This window comes from Caloenas nicobarica, chromosome 1 (assembly GCF_036013445.1).
Source record: "Caloenas nicobarica isolate bCalNic1 chromosome 1, bCalNic1.hap1, whole genome shotgun sequence".
Lineage (NCBI taxonomy): Eukaryota > Metazoa > Chordata > Aves > Columbiformes > Columbidae > Caloenas > Caloenas nicobarica.
The window spans coordinates 13,737,104-13,750,972 of record NC_088245.1 but is presented as its reverse complement, the minus strand read 5'-3'; the positions used below and the strand labels follow the sequence as shown (position 1 = coordinate 13,750,972).

The 13,869-nt window shown below is 36.4% G+C and overlaps 1 protein-coding gene across 1 annotated transcript in view; it reads left to right on the top strand.

The window, feature by feature from the left end:
- CCDC146 (coiled-coil domain containing 146) overlaps positions 1-13,869 on the top strand; it is a 78,571-nt gene that overhangs the window by 48,381 nt on the left and 16,321 nt on the right. Inside the window, exons 5-10 of the mRNA XM_065656121.1 lie at positions 5,379-5,436; positions 5,979-6,176; positions 6,753-6,826; positions 8,173-8,400; positions 9,345-9,531; positions 13,214-13,309. Of these exons, the coding sequence (XP_065512193.1) occupies positions 5,379-5,436; positions 5,979-6,176; positions 6,753-6,826; positions 8,173-8,400; positions 9,345-9,531; positions 13,214-13,309 (841 nt within the window). The remainder of the gene's footprint in view (positions 1-5,378; positions 5,437-5,978; positions 6,177-6,752; positions 6,827-8,172; positions 8,401-9,344; positions 9,532-13,213; positions 13,310-13,869) is intronic.

The following is a 13,869-nucleotide window of genomic DNA, read 5'->3' as shown; positions in this document are numbered from 1 at the left end:
GTCTCCTAAATATCATGTTTTTACCCATTTGACCTCATTTCTTATGCTTTATCCTTTTCGTAAAAGGCTTGGATCTTGTCTACTCAGAAATATTACTGAGCTGGAAGCGAGAGTCTCTGCAGACTTTCTGCTTCCCTGTTTCTGTAATCCTTTCTTTCTCTGAAGCATCTCTCAAGTCTCTGCTGCCTTTACTTCCTGCCTCAATTCCCTTTCTCTGAAAGCTAAGGGCACTTAGCACCCTTTTGGTGCTCAGATTCGAATCTGACAACAGTAAACTTTTTCTCTTGAACAGTCATATAGATATACCATAACATTAGCAAAGTTATTTTTTGTCTCAACATCCCTTAATATTCCATGTTCTCTTTTCCATATTTCATTTCCTATTTGCTTGCCTCCGTAAACAATTTTTTTTTCCAGATCAGATTTCAACAGCTGAAGTCAATATTTCATCTTCTGTTTTAATCCTTTATTGTTCCAATGAGTATTCAACATTCCAAGGGTAAATTTAAATTGCTTTCAGCACTGAAGTACCAGCGGGTTTTCAGAAATTTTGTGACTGTGGCTTGCAGAGGTACCTGAGGTATTCAGAAGTGGCTCTGATGCACTCGAGCTGTTGGGGAGGCCACCCCGAGGGCGACGGCCTGGCCGTGCTGTGCCCCCACTGCCTGTGTGTGCCTCCTCTTCCAGTTTGTGTCCCTGTTCCCTTGTCTGGTTGTACTGGGTTTGTTGCCACTGTGTCTGCCTGAGTGTTCAGCACAGGAGCGGAACAGCTGGAAGGATTTTACTGAGGTTATAAAGTTTGGGCCGCTACCCCAAAGTCAGAGCTGACTCCAGGAATATTCTTCCTCTCAAAAACTATTAGGCAACTGTAATAAAGTAAAAGGAAAAATAGTGATCCCGATTCAGTTCTGGTTCAATTGCATTCAGAAACATGAAGTTTCTTCATATAACTGGGACTGAACAAGCCTCAGTAAGTAAGAATATAGACTGAAAAATCAGGTTAGCACAAGAACAAGTAAAGGATCAATGTGATCTGCAAGGATTTGTTCTAGCTTGAGGAAACTTTTCATTATAATGTCCTTGTGAGACTTAGAGTCCTGGTTTATGAGACGAAATAGAGAAGAGCTTCTTATCATTATCAGGTGATAGTATCAACAATATTTTATTATTGAGAAATAATAAATTTATCATCTAAATAAATTTATCATCTAAACTATATATTTAGAAGTAAGCAATTAATTTGTAATGAAATTATTTATAACAAGAGTTTGTGAGGTTAAACCTGCCTGATTCCTGAAAACAATTTTATTTTAATCACAAGCCTAGGCCCTCACAGGCATTTGTGCAGGTAGCAAAATAACTGTTCACTGAAGTACCACACGCTATTGCATGCCAGTCAGGATTGCAAAACCGGGTTTGTCCTTGTAGAAGCATTGCAAATATGGAAAATTATTTCAATGCTTGTAATTATTTTAGGATTAGTCACTCAATAATTAAAAAGTGAAAAGTTAAGCTTTTACCCATAGTTTTTCTAGTAAAGAATTACAAGTCATAAGTAAAATAAATCAAGTTACAGTTGAAGTTGTTATCAACTAGTCTTGTGACTGCACTCTCCAGTACGCACAAACAATTACAGCTAAGAGCCCTACAGGACTCTCATGCTGGCAGCTTGTCAGCTGTAATATCTTCTACTTGTGCTCACTAGATTTTAGTTGTGAGGTGCTGAAGAGCTTCTACGGATTCCTCAGCAGTCCCCGCCAGGAGTTCACTTTCTTGCATGGTGGGATTCATAATGATACCAACATTCTGGCTATTTTGTGAGCCGAGGAACTGAAATGGACCTCTGTTGAGAACTACCGCTACATTTCTTAATCTCTCTGACTTAATTTTTTTATTTCTGTGTCAGTTTGCAGCTGTAGACATCTCTCAGGGAAAAGTCTGGAATGTATTTTCATTAATGGTCCAATTTTCCGAGTGCCTTTTTTTAACTCATTACATCTGCATCCGTGATAACTTTTGAAGTACAGTACTGCTGTTAAGCTTCATGAAAATAAGTAAAGCAATGTGAGAAGCATTTGCAAATATTAATTCTCAAACTTAAGCGTTTCATCTTCTTTTCATTATGTGTAAAATCATAGAATCGTTTGGGTTGGAAGGAACCTTCAAATGTCATCTAGTCCATCTAGTATGCTGTTATAGGTATAATAAATAAGAACCACACGATGCGAAAAATAGCCTCATGAATGTAGGGCTATAAAACAATGGGAATTATAAATGCCTAATGCCCTTTTGCAGCTATTTCATTTGTTGTTGCGATTGATGCCTAAGTATTTTTTAGGCAGTCATGAGGCCGATGTTTTTATATCACAGATTGCAAGATTAAAATGCTAAATGGAAGACCAGATTTTCTCTGCTTACCTTACATTAAGCTTCTGTGTCCTTATAGCTATTAAATCAGAGACTGAGTTTGAAATCTTTGCAGAATCTTATTTGATTTCTTAATCCGAGTTAATCATCCTGATCTCCCTTTAGAGTCAACGGAGAGAAATACGTTATATTCAGTTTATCTCATCCTAAAATAGGTACCTGGGATGTCAGACATCTTGCCCTTTGGAGGTTCCTGGATATGGGCAGCTGGACCAAACTCATTTCTCAAAAGGGAGAGATTTCACTTCTTTTGTTTACCCCTTTTTTTTTTTACATGTTCACTGTTTTTCCTGTGGAAGTATTTGATCTTCCAGCTCTTAAGGTAACTTAGTGCTTGCCATTCAGTGTTGCCTCTGTTTATGTCACAGAAAATGAGGTGTTCAAATCATTTTACTTTTGCTGGCTGGAAGAGTCTTTGTTGTGAAACTGGAATGGCTCTGCAGGAATCTGTCCTCATGGGTGAGGAATGTGACAAAAGAAAAACAGTGTCAACTTTGCTCTCCCTCCTGGTTTTTGAGATTCCTCTTTTGATCATCTGGCATGATATTAAAGAGGGCACAGTACGGACTGATGAGGAGCCATGCAGTAGCTCTTTAATCAGTTTGCACAGGACTTATTTAATCAGTTTTTGTGGCAGTCAAAGAGTTATGGGTATTTGTGCAGAGCAGACTTTCATTATAATTAGTGTGATTATGCCAGTCCCAAGGAGTCCAACTAAGTATTCTGCCAAAATGTGTTGGGAATATGAATTGTCCTTATTAACTTATTTATTCACTTAGACAACCTGTTAGTAAGTGACAATGCATTTGTCCTGCGTGGCTTTCCAACGCCATAGACTCAGTTGTAGCTTATGGGCACAGTACACAGGAGCAGAGTGAAGATGCTGTCACAGAATTGAAATAGCTCAGTTTTCAATGCAGTTTGATCCCTGTGCTCTCCCTAATTGACTTTAAACAGTGGAACATAAAAAGAGTAGTCCCTGAGCCCCATTGCAACAAAGAAGAAACCACCTTATAATGTTTTCCTTCTACTCACTTGTACTTGCACTGTTCACTTGCAAAATACTTTTGTGTCTGTCTTCATTCTTCTGTGCAATTTCTTAAGTTATAATAGATTTTGCAATAGCACTCTTTTTTTAATAATTCATTTTATCAATTCTCGAGGAAGACTGATCTAAATGCAACTTTTTTCTTTGATAGATTTTTTTTGCAAACTCATTCCCTCTGTGGATGTTCAAACACTCTGGCATTCGAATTAGTTTTTAGACTTAACAGTGCCTGTATAGGCATACTGGTAGTCTGCCCTTACAAATATACATACATGCTGTAAATCAACATCATCTACTCTGTGCCTGTATTTTCTCTTTGCTCTTCATCTTTTTTTTTTTTTTTTTTTTCTTCTGGATTGCAATACCACCAACCCAGTCGTCTTTTTTGACTGTTTTCTTTCCTTGACTGGAAAGATATCGCCTGAGGCTTCCACATATAAGCTTTGCTCCTTCTGTTGGAGGACCAAAATGTAAGAAACAATTTATCGTGAGGAAAGGAACCTTAAATCGACACTCATAAAGAACCAAGCACAGGATTCCAGGGAGGATCCTCCATGAAGCTGGCAACTAGGAGTCTCATCCTTCTCCCCATGACCACCACCTTCTGAAACTTGAACCGCCACCATGCAGGGTCTTAGGCTGCTGCTGAAAAGTTTCAGAGGAAAAAGAAACAGCAATCATCAGCTGGCTTTCTTCTGTATCAACCACAGAGGCGACTGTAATAGCTGCTTGGGGTAGTATAGGCTTGCCATAGTCTATACCTCTAAGTGACACAGCTCTTTCATGAAAGCCTATTCTCTTTTGTTAATACTCCCCATTTTTAAAGAGTTATTTATTCTAACAGACTGCCCTGAGTCTCAAGGAGGCCTGACCAGCACATCCTCCAGCTGGAGTTACAAATTTAAGTGCTAAGTTGATTCTTTGCTATATCTGGGACAGATTTGGTTGTTACACCTGTTCCCCAGAACTCAGAAATGTCATCATTGGTACTAATTACATTGCAAGAACCTGCCTCCTCGTTGCCAACTGATGTATTTCTTCGCTAGGGATGATATTTTATATTTGGCAGCATTTACCTACCAACCACCAAGAAGCTCTCTGTTGTAAATCTCACAAGCTTGTTGGTTCAGCTTCACTTTTGTAGTCACCCCTTCATCTTTCTCAGGGCAACATTACTAAAAAGACACCCAGAAGATCTAAGAGCTTCCCTATTTTTTGCTTCATTTCTTCTGACCTCCTTCAGCATCTGTCTCTGTTGTTGCCTGAAATTAAATTGCAATGTAGTTTTGGATGTAAGATCACCATGGCTATTCAATTTTCTGCTATAATACATTGACCTAGTCTACATCCCCTGCCACTTTTCAGGATTTTTTTCCACAGGAGACTGTTCAGATTTGAAAAGCTTCACTTACAGTTGTTTACAGCATGTGTGAGCAATCACAAAGGAAGAAGGTTTCTCACTATCAGCCGCACTTTCTTTGATGTGCGATGTCTTTATGGATATTTATAACCCACCTCCTCTTTCTTTTTGCCTTAGTTCCATGTTAAAATTTTGTTTTCTGAGCTTGAGAGGAGCTGTGAGTGCTTTTTGACCTGTTTTACTCTGTAAGTATAAAGACAATGGTGAATGAGGCATAAATGCATCCCTGCAGGAGGTGGTAAGACTAAGAAGAATCAGGTTCAAAAATTTAGATGTGCACCGTAGAAAAAACCTGCGTATGTATGACCAGCCTTTCTGCACTTGCAGTTACCAGTCAGCAACCTTCCTTTAAATCTGGACACCTTTCAATTGTCCCTGCTGATAATTCACCATACCTTTTAATCTAACACAAGATAGGCTTCCATACTTTTTATTGTTTGGCATATTACTGATATATTTAACTCTGTTTTGATTTTCCTGTAGTTTGCAAGAAGAAAAAAGGTTTCTGGAGACTGAATATGAAAGAATTCCAAAACAAAAGGTAGGTATGAAACAGGAGAAAAAACATGGTTTATGTTCTGTCACCTAACATAAAAACATCAATGAAAATGTTTTTGCAGTATGTAGCTCTAGACCTTTTTAAAGTCTGGAACACTTAGAAAAATCAAGAAGTAGATTTTGTAGGAGAGGCTATGTTACATCATTCAGGTTTGACAACTAGAGCAAGCAATGAATAACTGATTCAGAAAAGATCTGGATTTTCTTAACTTTACTCAAAAACATTTACTGTATTCAGCAAATGGACACTGCATGTAAAGATTGCTGCGGGTTCTTGAGTCTAGGATGTGTGCATGGAAAATACATTTGCAGTCATAAATCCTAATGGATATGTGTGGTTTTGTTGGAAATAATATTCTGCTGGTTATTGATAAAAGAAAAACACAGCTGGCGAGAAATTACGTTTCATATCTGTTGTAAAAAATGTTATTATAATTCAGCATTAATTATTCTGTAATATCACAAGCTGGCAAAATGTAAAAGGGAAAATAAGAATTACTGGATCTTTTACTTCATTTTTTAAAGGATGCAGATAAGAAAATAAAACAGTTGAAAGAAAATTGTGATGAACTCTGCAAAGAAGTAATCCAAAGGAAAGCAGAAATTAATGCGCTAAAGGAAGGTGTTTCGTCCAAGCAAAAGCTGATGCTAATAGACAAGAAAGAAGTGGAAAATATTCTGGAGAAGCAGGCTAATTTAAAAGTAACACAAGATTTATTGTGTGTGTTTATATATCTCTGTGTGTGTGCATTTATGTGTATACGGGTACATGCATTTGTCCAAGGACATGGTGAATCTTCTGGATGTTGTTTGTCATTCCAGATTCATTAGATGGCATTACATTATATATTACATCATTTTTCAATAAGCATGGAACACGCTGCTGTGCCATAGCCATTATTCAGGAAATAATAATACTCATGGTTTTGATTTTAAAAGTGGTTTCTATAGTGACATGTGTGCTATGTTGTATGTATGTAATGTGTGTAGGCCACTCTAACATATGCTTAGATCCAACTTAATACAGATTTAATACTGAGAATTAAAAAACAGTACACGTAACATAATCAGATAAATTAACAATATTCAAGGATAATTTTTATCTTGCAGTTGTAATGAAATATTAAATATCATAATGTTTAGTTTCAAAATTAGCAGCTACAGTTCCCTGGGACTAGTTCAAGTAATTAAAAAATATGTTTCTTACGCATTTTCACAGTGGTTCTAGGCGAATATTACTTCTATGAAATCTTAACAGATTTTGAGGTTATCCATCTAAACTTTCTGTTTTGTCACTAGGATGAGCTCGTTAAGCTCCTTGGTGTTCCAGCACAACTTGGAAAAGAAACCGAGAAGATTAATCGGAAAAAAATGTATGGTTTTAATAAATAATTATATACACATAAATAGGTATATATGACTTCTTTTAATCCATTTGTTACAGAGCTGGTTGAGTACAGTTGTTGATTAAAGTTAGGACCAACATTTTAAAAAGCGTCTATAATCCACTTAAAATTCATGCACTGTACTGAAAAATATAGTATATGCAGTGAAATGTTTTAAATTTAAGTACAACAAAGAAAAATTTAGAACAAAGCTGGATGAAAAATTGCTTAATCATCTTACTGTGCTGTGTTACTATATATCAGATCTACTCAGTAGATTTTTAATGGAAAATAATTTACCATGTAATCTAGCGATTAGGGTTTCCTACCCTTTCCAGTCCTCAGTGACTGCACATGAACTTATCCCTATTGGCTTCCGTGAAAGCGGCGGCTTTCACGGCCAACAGCCTGGCCTGAGCTCAATAATCTAAATAATCATCCTCCCTTGATACTTCTGTACCTGTTTTTTAGTGAGAGCTGCTTTGCTGTGAGCTGCTGGTGTGAATTCTGGTCTCTAATATTCCAACGTGAAAAATGTAAGCCAGCAGCCAGCCTTTTCTTTCTCTCTCTCATGTAGTTGGGTTTTTTCTCCCCTGAAGCACAACATGTGCTGCTTTCTGTATGTGTAAAATCTAATTAGCACTGGGCAACTTCAGCCAGGTCACTCACAGACCCGAGTGCTTTCCAGATGAACGATGGGTTTTGTGTCCTATTTGGGCACAGGGTTACACTGAAGTTTTTGTGTCTCCTGGTTGCAGTCCATATTTGTAATACAGAAATTGTTTGACTATGTTAAATTTCTCTGTTTTAAAACCCGTGTAAAGGTTTTCTTCTACAGTTTCCTCAATATTCTGCTTAATGCAACTCTGCTATCATAAATATAAGAAGTATTTCCTATAGTGTTATAGAGAAGCAATTTCAAAAACCTGGTGCATTATGTAGATTGTTATTAATGAAGCATTTAAATGAGTCTTTCTACTTGTATTGCATCGTGGAATGAACTAACGGGAGTTTCCAGCCTTTGGAAAAACATTTAGAAGTGTCACACCCATGCACCTAGTAATTTTGACAGAAATCTTTTTTTTAAAGTCTTTTTAATACTATCATGATGCTAAGCTCCCTGTTAGTCCCATGGCCATCTTCAATTTTATTGCTGAACTGTATCGGCATTTTAAGATTTTCACTGTATATAGTCTGCTTGCAAACATATAATGTAGACAGTTGTGATGTTGAAATGATTTTGCGTGTCCATGAAAACTGGCAATTTACATTTTACCATTTTAATATGCATTGGAAATGTTAACCCCTACAGTTTTGTTAACATTTATCCACAGAGATACAGAGAAGACAACAGAAGCCCTTAATGATGAAATAGAAGAGCTGAATGGTACCCTGAAAGCCATTGAAAAAAGAAATGAAGAGATTTTGCAAGAAAGAGAAGATGTAATAAAGGAATTGGATGGGAAACAAATTTTGCTAGAAAGCAAAGAACGAGAATGCAGTGCTTTGACAAAATTCCTAGAAATTAGCAGAGAGAAGGAATCAGCAGTCCTGTCAGAGAGGTTAGAGTAGTAGACATAAGCCGTGTAGTATGAGTGAACACTTCTCTGTTCTCAAAGATCTATTTATTTTTTTCTGCTGTATTGCTTATATTTTCAAGTTTTGTGCTGCAGCCAGTGCAGACTAGAAATTATCAGGCTTGGTTCTGACTTCAGAATTGTTTTATATAAACTACTGGAATCTAGGATCTGGCTTGAAGAAGAACATCAAAATCATCAGCGTTTGATAAAATCCTGGCAGAGTGAAGCTGGATTTTGCTCTCAAAGGGAAATCTTTTAGAGGGTTTTTCTCTCCAGTGAAAATATTTTTTCTGTGTAACCCACAGAAAGTAAATCAGAGCAACAAAAAAGTCAGTATTTTCATTTTCAAATAAGGATCGTAGATTTCTGCACCCACGTACTCCTTAATTTCGGTGGGGATTGGTAACTCACCTCTTTAATATTCTCTTGAATTATGAGCTTGTATGTATTTTGTAAAATAAAATAAACTGTTAGGTTGATTGCAAGCTTCAAATTATTCCTCCTTTGCAGAGGAAGACGTAGTTGTAATCATGGCCACGTGCTCAGCAACAATGCTTTTGCCTTTAAAGTTTTTTATTAAAGGATAGTGGCACTTTAAACTGAAGTATTTGAGTGAAGTGAACATATAAATATTACCTCATACTAAAAAAAATGTTTTTTCTTCTTATAAGTAATAGTTACTCTGGAATTTTAAGCATATTTAGAACAGACTATGAGATGTCATTTACATCATTAGGAATATTGTAATTGATTAAAGTTATAAAAATGCTACCTTTTTAGGTAATTAGTGTTGGTAGTTTATAAGTTTATCTTGCTGCTCAACCATAATGATGCAGTACTCAAAATCCATTAAAATGATCGTGTCTGTTTGCATGCATGTTGTGGTCAAGTTACCTCTTTCTAAAATTCTGTGTCTATCTATATAGAGAAGCTCTGGAAGACAATTTAAATAAATGTGTCATGGAGAAAAAATGGCAACAGGATATTCTTATTCAGAAGCAAACACAGAAAGACAGAGAACTGAGGAATTTAAAGAAGATGGAGTTACAACTGAGTATGATTTATGATTCCTTGGAACAAGACAAGTCACAACATAAAAAACTCAAATTAGAGGTCTGTATGAATACGTTGATCATAAGGATTCTAAATTTTCTTGTAAGAAATCTATCTATGAAGTCTTTTGACTGGTCCTAAAAGGGGAAAGCGGAGAAGACTGTTTTATGTCTTATGCACATGAAGGTGTCAAGAATGTTGCTACAACTAACAAAGAAACCTCTAGGTGCCATGGCTGTAATAAAAATACAGGGCATTTCAAAAAGACGGACCAAATTTCAAAGCAGTGATTTCAAATTGGGTCCATTTTTATGAAACGCCCCGTATCAGGATACATTTCAACTATTCTAAAGAAATGGATTTCAGGTGGGAGCATCCTCTCAAGGAGACCTGGGAGGCTATATGGGGACTGTGGTGTCATGTCTTCCTTTAAAGCACTGCAGGAGTGTGTCATTTATGAGTGAAATAATATAGTGACTTGCCCATTGGCATAAAAGAAATTTGTATCAGAAAAATACAGCCAAGTACTCCCTCACTCCCAGACTATGAAAAGATACATATTTTTAAAATTTGAGGGTTGTTTGTACGTTACTGTAAATAATTTCTAATGTATTTAACATTATTCTATATGACAGGAAACTAAAACTATATAAAGTTTGGTATTAAATAATATGAAATAATTCCCTATGTTCTCTCTGTTTTCTCTCAAATTTCACCCATTCCTCTTTTCTGTTTTATTTGTGCTTACTCCTATGCTGATTTTAAAGGACAGTCTCATTCTGCTTGTCTATTCAAAGCATTTCCTTTATTTTTGTCTTTCCAATTCTTTCTTTAAATTTTACTTCGTCTATAACTTTTTCGTATTCTCATCCTCTTATCACTGGTTCTTCCATTCTCTTTCTTAAGCTTTTCCCTTATATGAGCTCCTTGCTTAGTCTAGATTGTAAATCAGTCTCATAAAATCAATCTCATTTAGTCAGGTGAATATTTTTTCACAGGCCTTGATGTGTCCTACCTTGACACAGCATCCTTGAAATTTTTCTTGGTCCTTCTAACCAATCCAGGGCAGAAAAAAGTCTTATTTACATCACTGTCATTTTTTTAAATAACTATATGATACTCACATACTTTGCTATTTAAACAACTCTAAACATTACTCAATAATATTTAATATTATTAAATAACACAATTTTTCTTCTATCTCCCCCGAAATTCCTCTTGAATTCACATGTGTATTAATTATCTAGTAATATAAGCCCACTTGGGACAAGTGAGTAAAGCTCTATAACTGCACAAAAAATTTTAGATTGAATTTCTGAAATTCTGAAATATTGATTAAAGGGCTGACTCATATACCAGACTTTGATCTTAAAGCTCACACTGTTTCTGCTCAGTATCAGCTAAAAGAATCTGGGAAATTGTATTTTTTTCCTGTATTCCTATTGAAGAAATATTCCTTGCTCAAAAACATACAATGCTAAAATCAAATGCCACAACTCACCGACAGCTGTGGTTAGAGTTCGCTGTCTTGGGTGAGATCCAAATCAACCCCTTTACATTGTGTGAAAGGGCAAGAGACCCAAAATGTGACCCTTAGAGGTTAAGTGGTGTTGCAGAGGATTCCCTGAGTGCCAACGTGAGGCTCTACTACCGGAGTGTATGTGTCCGGCAGGTAGCAGCATCATGGGAATTAGGGAAGGGAACGCCAGCAGAGAGAGAAGTGGAATTCTCCGCAGCTTTTTACTCCAGAAGCTGCAGGATGCTACCCTAACACAATCAGGCCATGGCAATATAGTTGTTTTAACCCGTCTTCCCCATGCTATGTGTTTTCGCTTTTTCCTTTCTTGGGTCTTTTAGAAGAGCGGATGTGAAAACAGCCCTCCTGTGCAGCATGGCAGGTCAAATGCAGTATCGCAGTATGAACGGCTTGAGTGGCAAGCGTGAATCTGCTTGGCTTTTGCTCTCTGGAGACAATTTTAATTTGCAAGACTTAGGAGTTTTCCTAGGAAAAGTTAAATATTCTGACTAAAGATCTTTTAACTACTTAAAAAGTCAGATTTATACTTATTTGTGTGATTCCAAGTGAAAAAATTCACAATAATTAATTGCTATTATAAAAATGATTGCAGAAGCTGCATTAGTGTGCTTCTCCAAATTTCTCTAACTTTAAATCACGTGCTAAGTGCACAGTGGCTGGTTTGTAGAATAAGGAAATTACAGGAACACTTCCTTCAAATGTGTTTTTCTTCTTAATAAGTTGTGAAAGGTCAGCTATTGCTAAACGCTGACATTCTGTGTGAAAGAGAACTGGCCGCTCTGGCTATCGGCAGCCAGGGGCAGAACTGCTGTTCCTCTCCATGCGCGTCTTCTCTTCGGTCAGGACAACGCAGAGACAGCCAAAAGTGCCTAAGTTTAGTCATGTCTTATGTGAACAAAGATCCTTAATGGATTAAAGATGTTTATATGAGCTTTCTACTTTTAGACTCAAGAACTTGATGGCATTTTTAGAATCCCATCTTGAAAATGTGGAAATCTCTGCTTGCAGCCACTGCACAGCAGAAGGGGTAACCGATACATGCTCCACGAAAGGCCGCGTTTGCCTCTTCCACAGGAGTGAAAGCAACTTGCTTAGAATAGGTCTTATTGACCTTTTAGCAAATCTAAATCAAACCAAATCTGTCTCAGAGCTGGCAGCTGAAACCAAAGTAACTCCCAAGGTTGCCCTTTACTGTGCCTCATTTCCCTTTCCCTTAATGCAAATAAACATCTGATTTTATAATATTATCACAGAAGTGAAAACCATAAGTGTGAAACATCTCATTATCTGTATTGAAGTATAGTGGTTTGAACTCTGACATCTGGTTGAGATCTGAGAAAGATACCATGGCGTTGTGTGTATCATCTTTGAACGGCTTCCAGATGTGTTGTTCAGTGTCATTCTTTTCGCACCTTATGAAATACGGATTTGCAACTGTGGACATGCAACATATGCCTGCATAGTTAGCCTGCTGTATTTATTTCTTACTTACAACCGTAAAGAATTTTTAAGTGAAGTTGGTCACTGTGAGGCCAATACAACCTTTTGCCTTATGAGTTATATTGCACAAGTAGTTGTGGTGGGATTGTTCAGCTATATTTTATACGAGAAAGTAGTTTCTAATGTGTCTTCCTTCACACACTTCATTTTGAAATTTGACTGAATAAACAAATTTTCCTATAATGTACAAGAAATAGTAATACATAACTCCTTGTGTTGTTAGTTTTGACTTTCTCAGAGGCTAAGGAGGAAAAATTTTACTTTAATAAGTAAAAGCAAAACCAATAATATTAAATCTACTCATGTCAAATAATGACCTTATTAAAATCACTGGTAGATCTATTTTTTCCTTCAGCAAGGTCAGAATTTCACTCAGAAAATCTTCTGTAAGTTTAGAAGGTACTATTTGTGGTTATTTTTTAAATGATGGTTTAGTTGCTGAAAAACATAACCCTTATAAATTCAGTACTTAAACTGGGCTTTGTGAAGTTTAGTGTTTATAGTTAAATTATTAAAATAAAATTTGAGAAACTTGGATATGTTGCTGAGGAACTTACTCAACAAAGAACTCTTGGACTTGCTGTTGTAACAAGACAGAAAATTCATTTTTTTAATGTATGCAACTACTTCAAATACATTATCTACAGTTTACATTTTTCACATCTTTTGTTTGCATCACCCGGTGTGCTTCATTTATTTTTGTAGGCAGAAGCCATCCCTAAAAGTAGTGGAGTATTATTAGAAAGACGACGAGAACTGAAGAAGGAAATTGAAATGATCAAGAGAAATTTAGCTGAACAGGTGCTGAGTTCTGTTTTCTCATACTTTTTCACTGTAGCAGCTGGTTTTCAATTATGAGAACAAAGGGACTGTTTGAACAAAAAATGATGGGAGTTTCTAGTTGCAGGTTTCTGGTGAAAAAACGTGATAGTATTTGTTCAATTTTAAAGACCACTTGTTTGTCATCTTTAAACACCATTTTTCAGTGTTACTGGTCACATACTGGAAGGCAGAAAACAAATCTGCTTTCTAGGTTAAGTCTTTCTGAATATCATTAACTACATTACAGCTAGAAATATGATGGGTATAAATTTCCTTTGGATATGGCACAGAGTCTTGTTGAAACAAGGGCAGTTCAGCATTTGTACATTATAATTTTTCATCTTCACGGTTTTGTCATTTGTGGATGTCTGTCTATAGGCAGCACAGCCATATAGAGTGTAGAAATGCAGATGTCTCCATTCTTATTAGTAGCAGCAGTAGTAGTATTAACAGTAGTAGTACTTGCCACTATATAAATTACCTTGTAATAAGCAATATATTTCAGAGACACCTTCTTCTTAAGATCAGACCTCCTTATC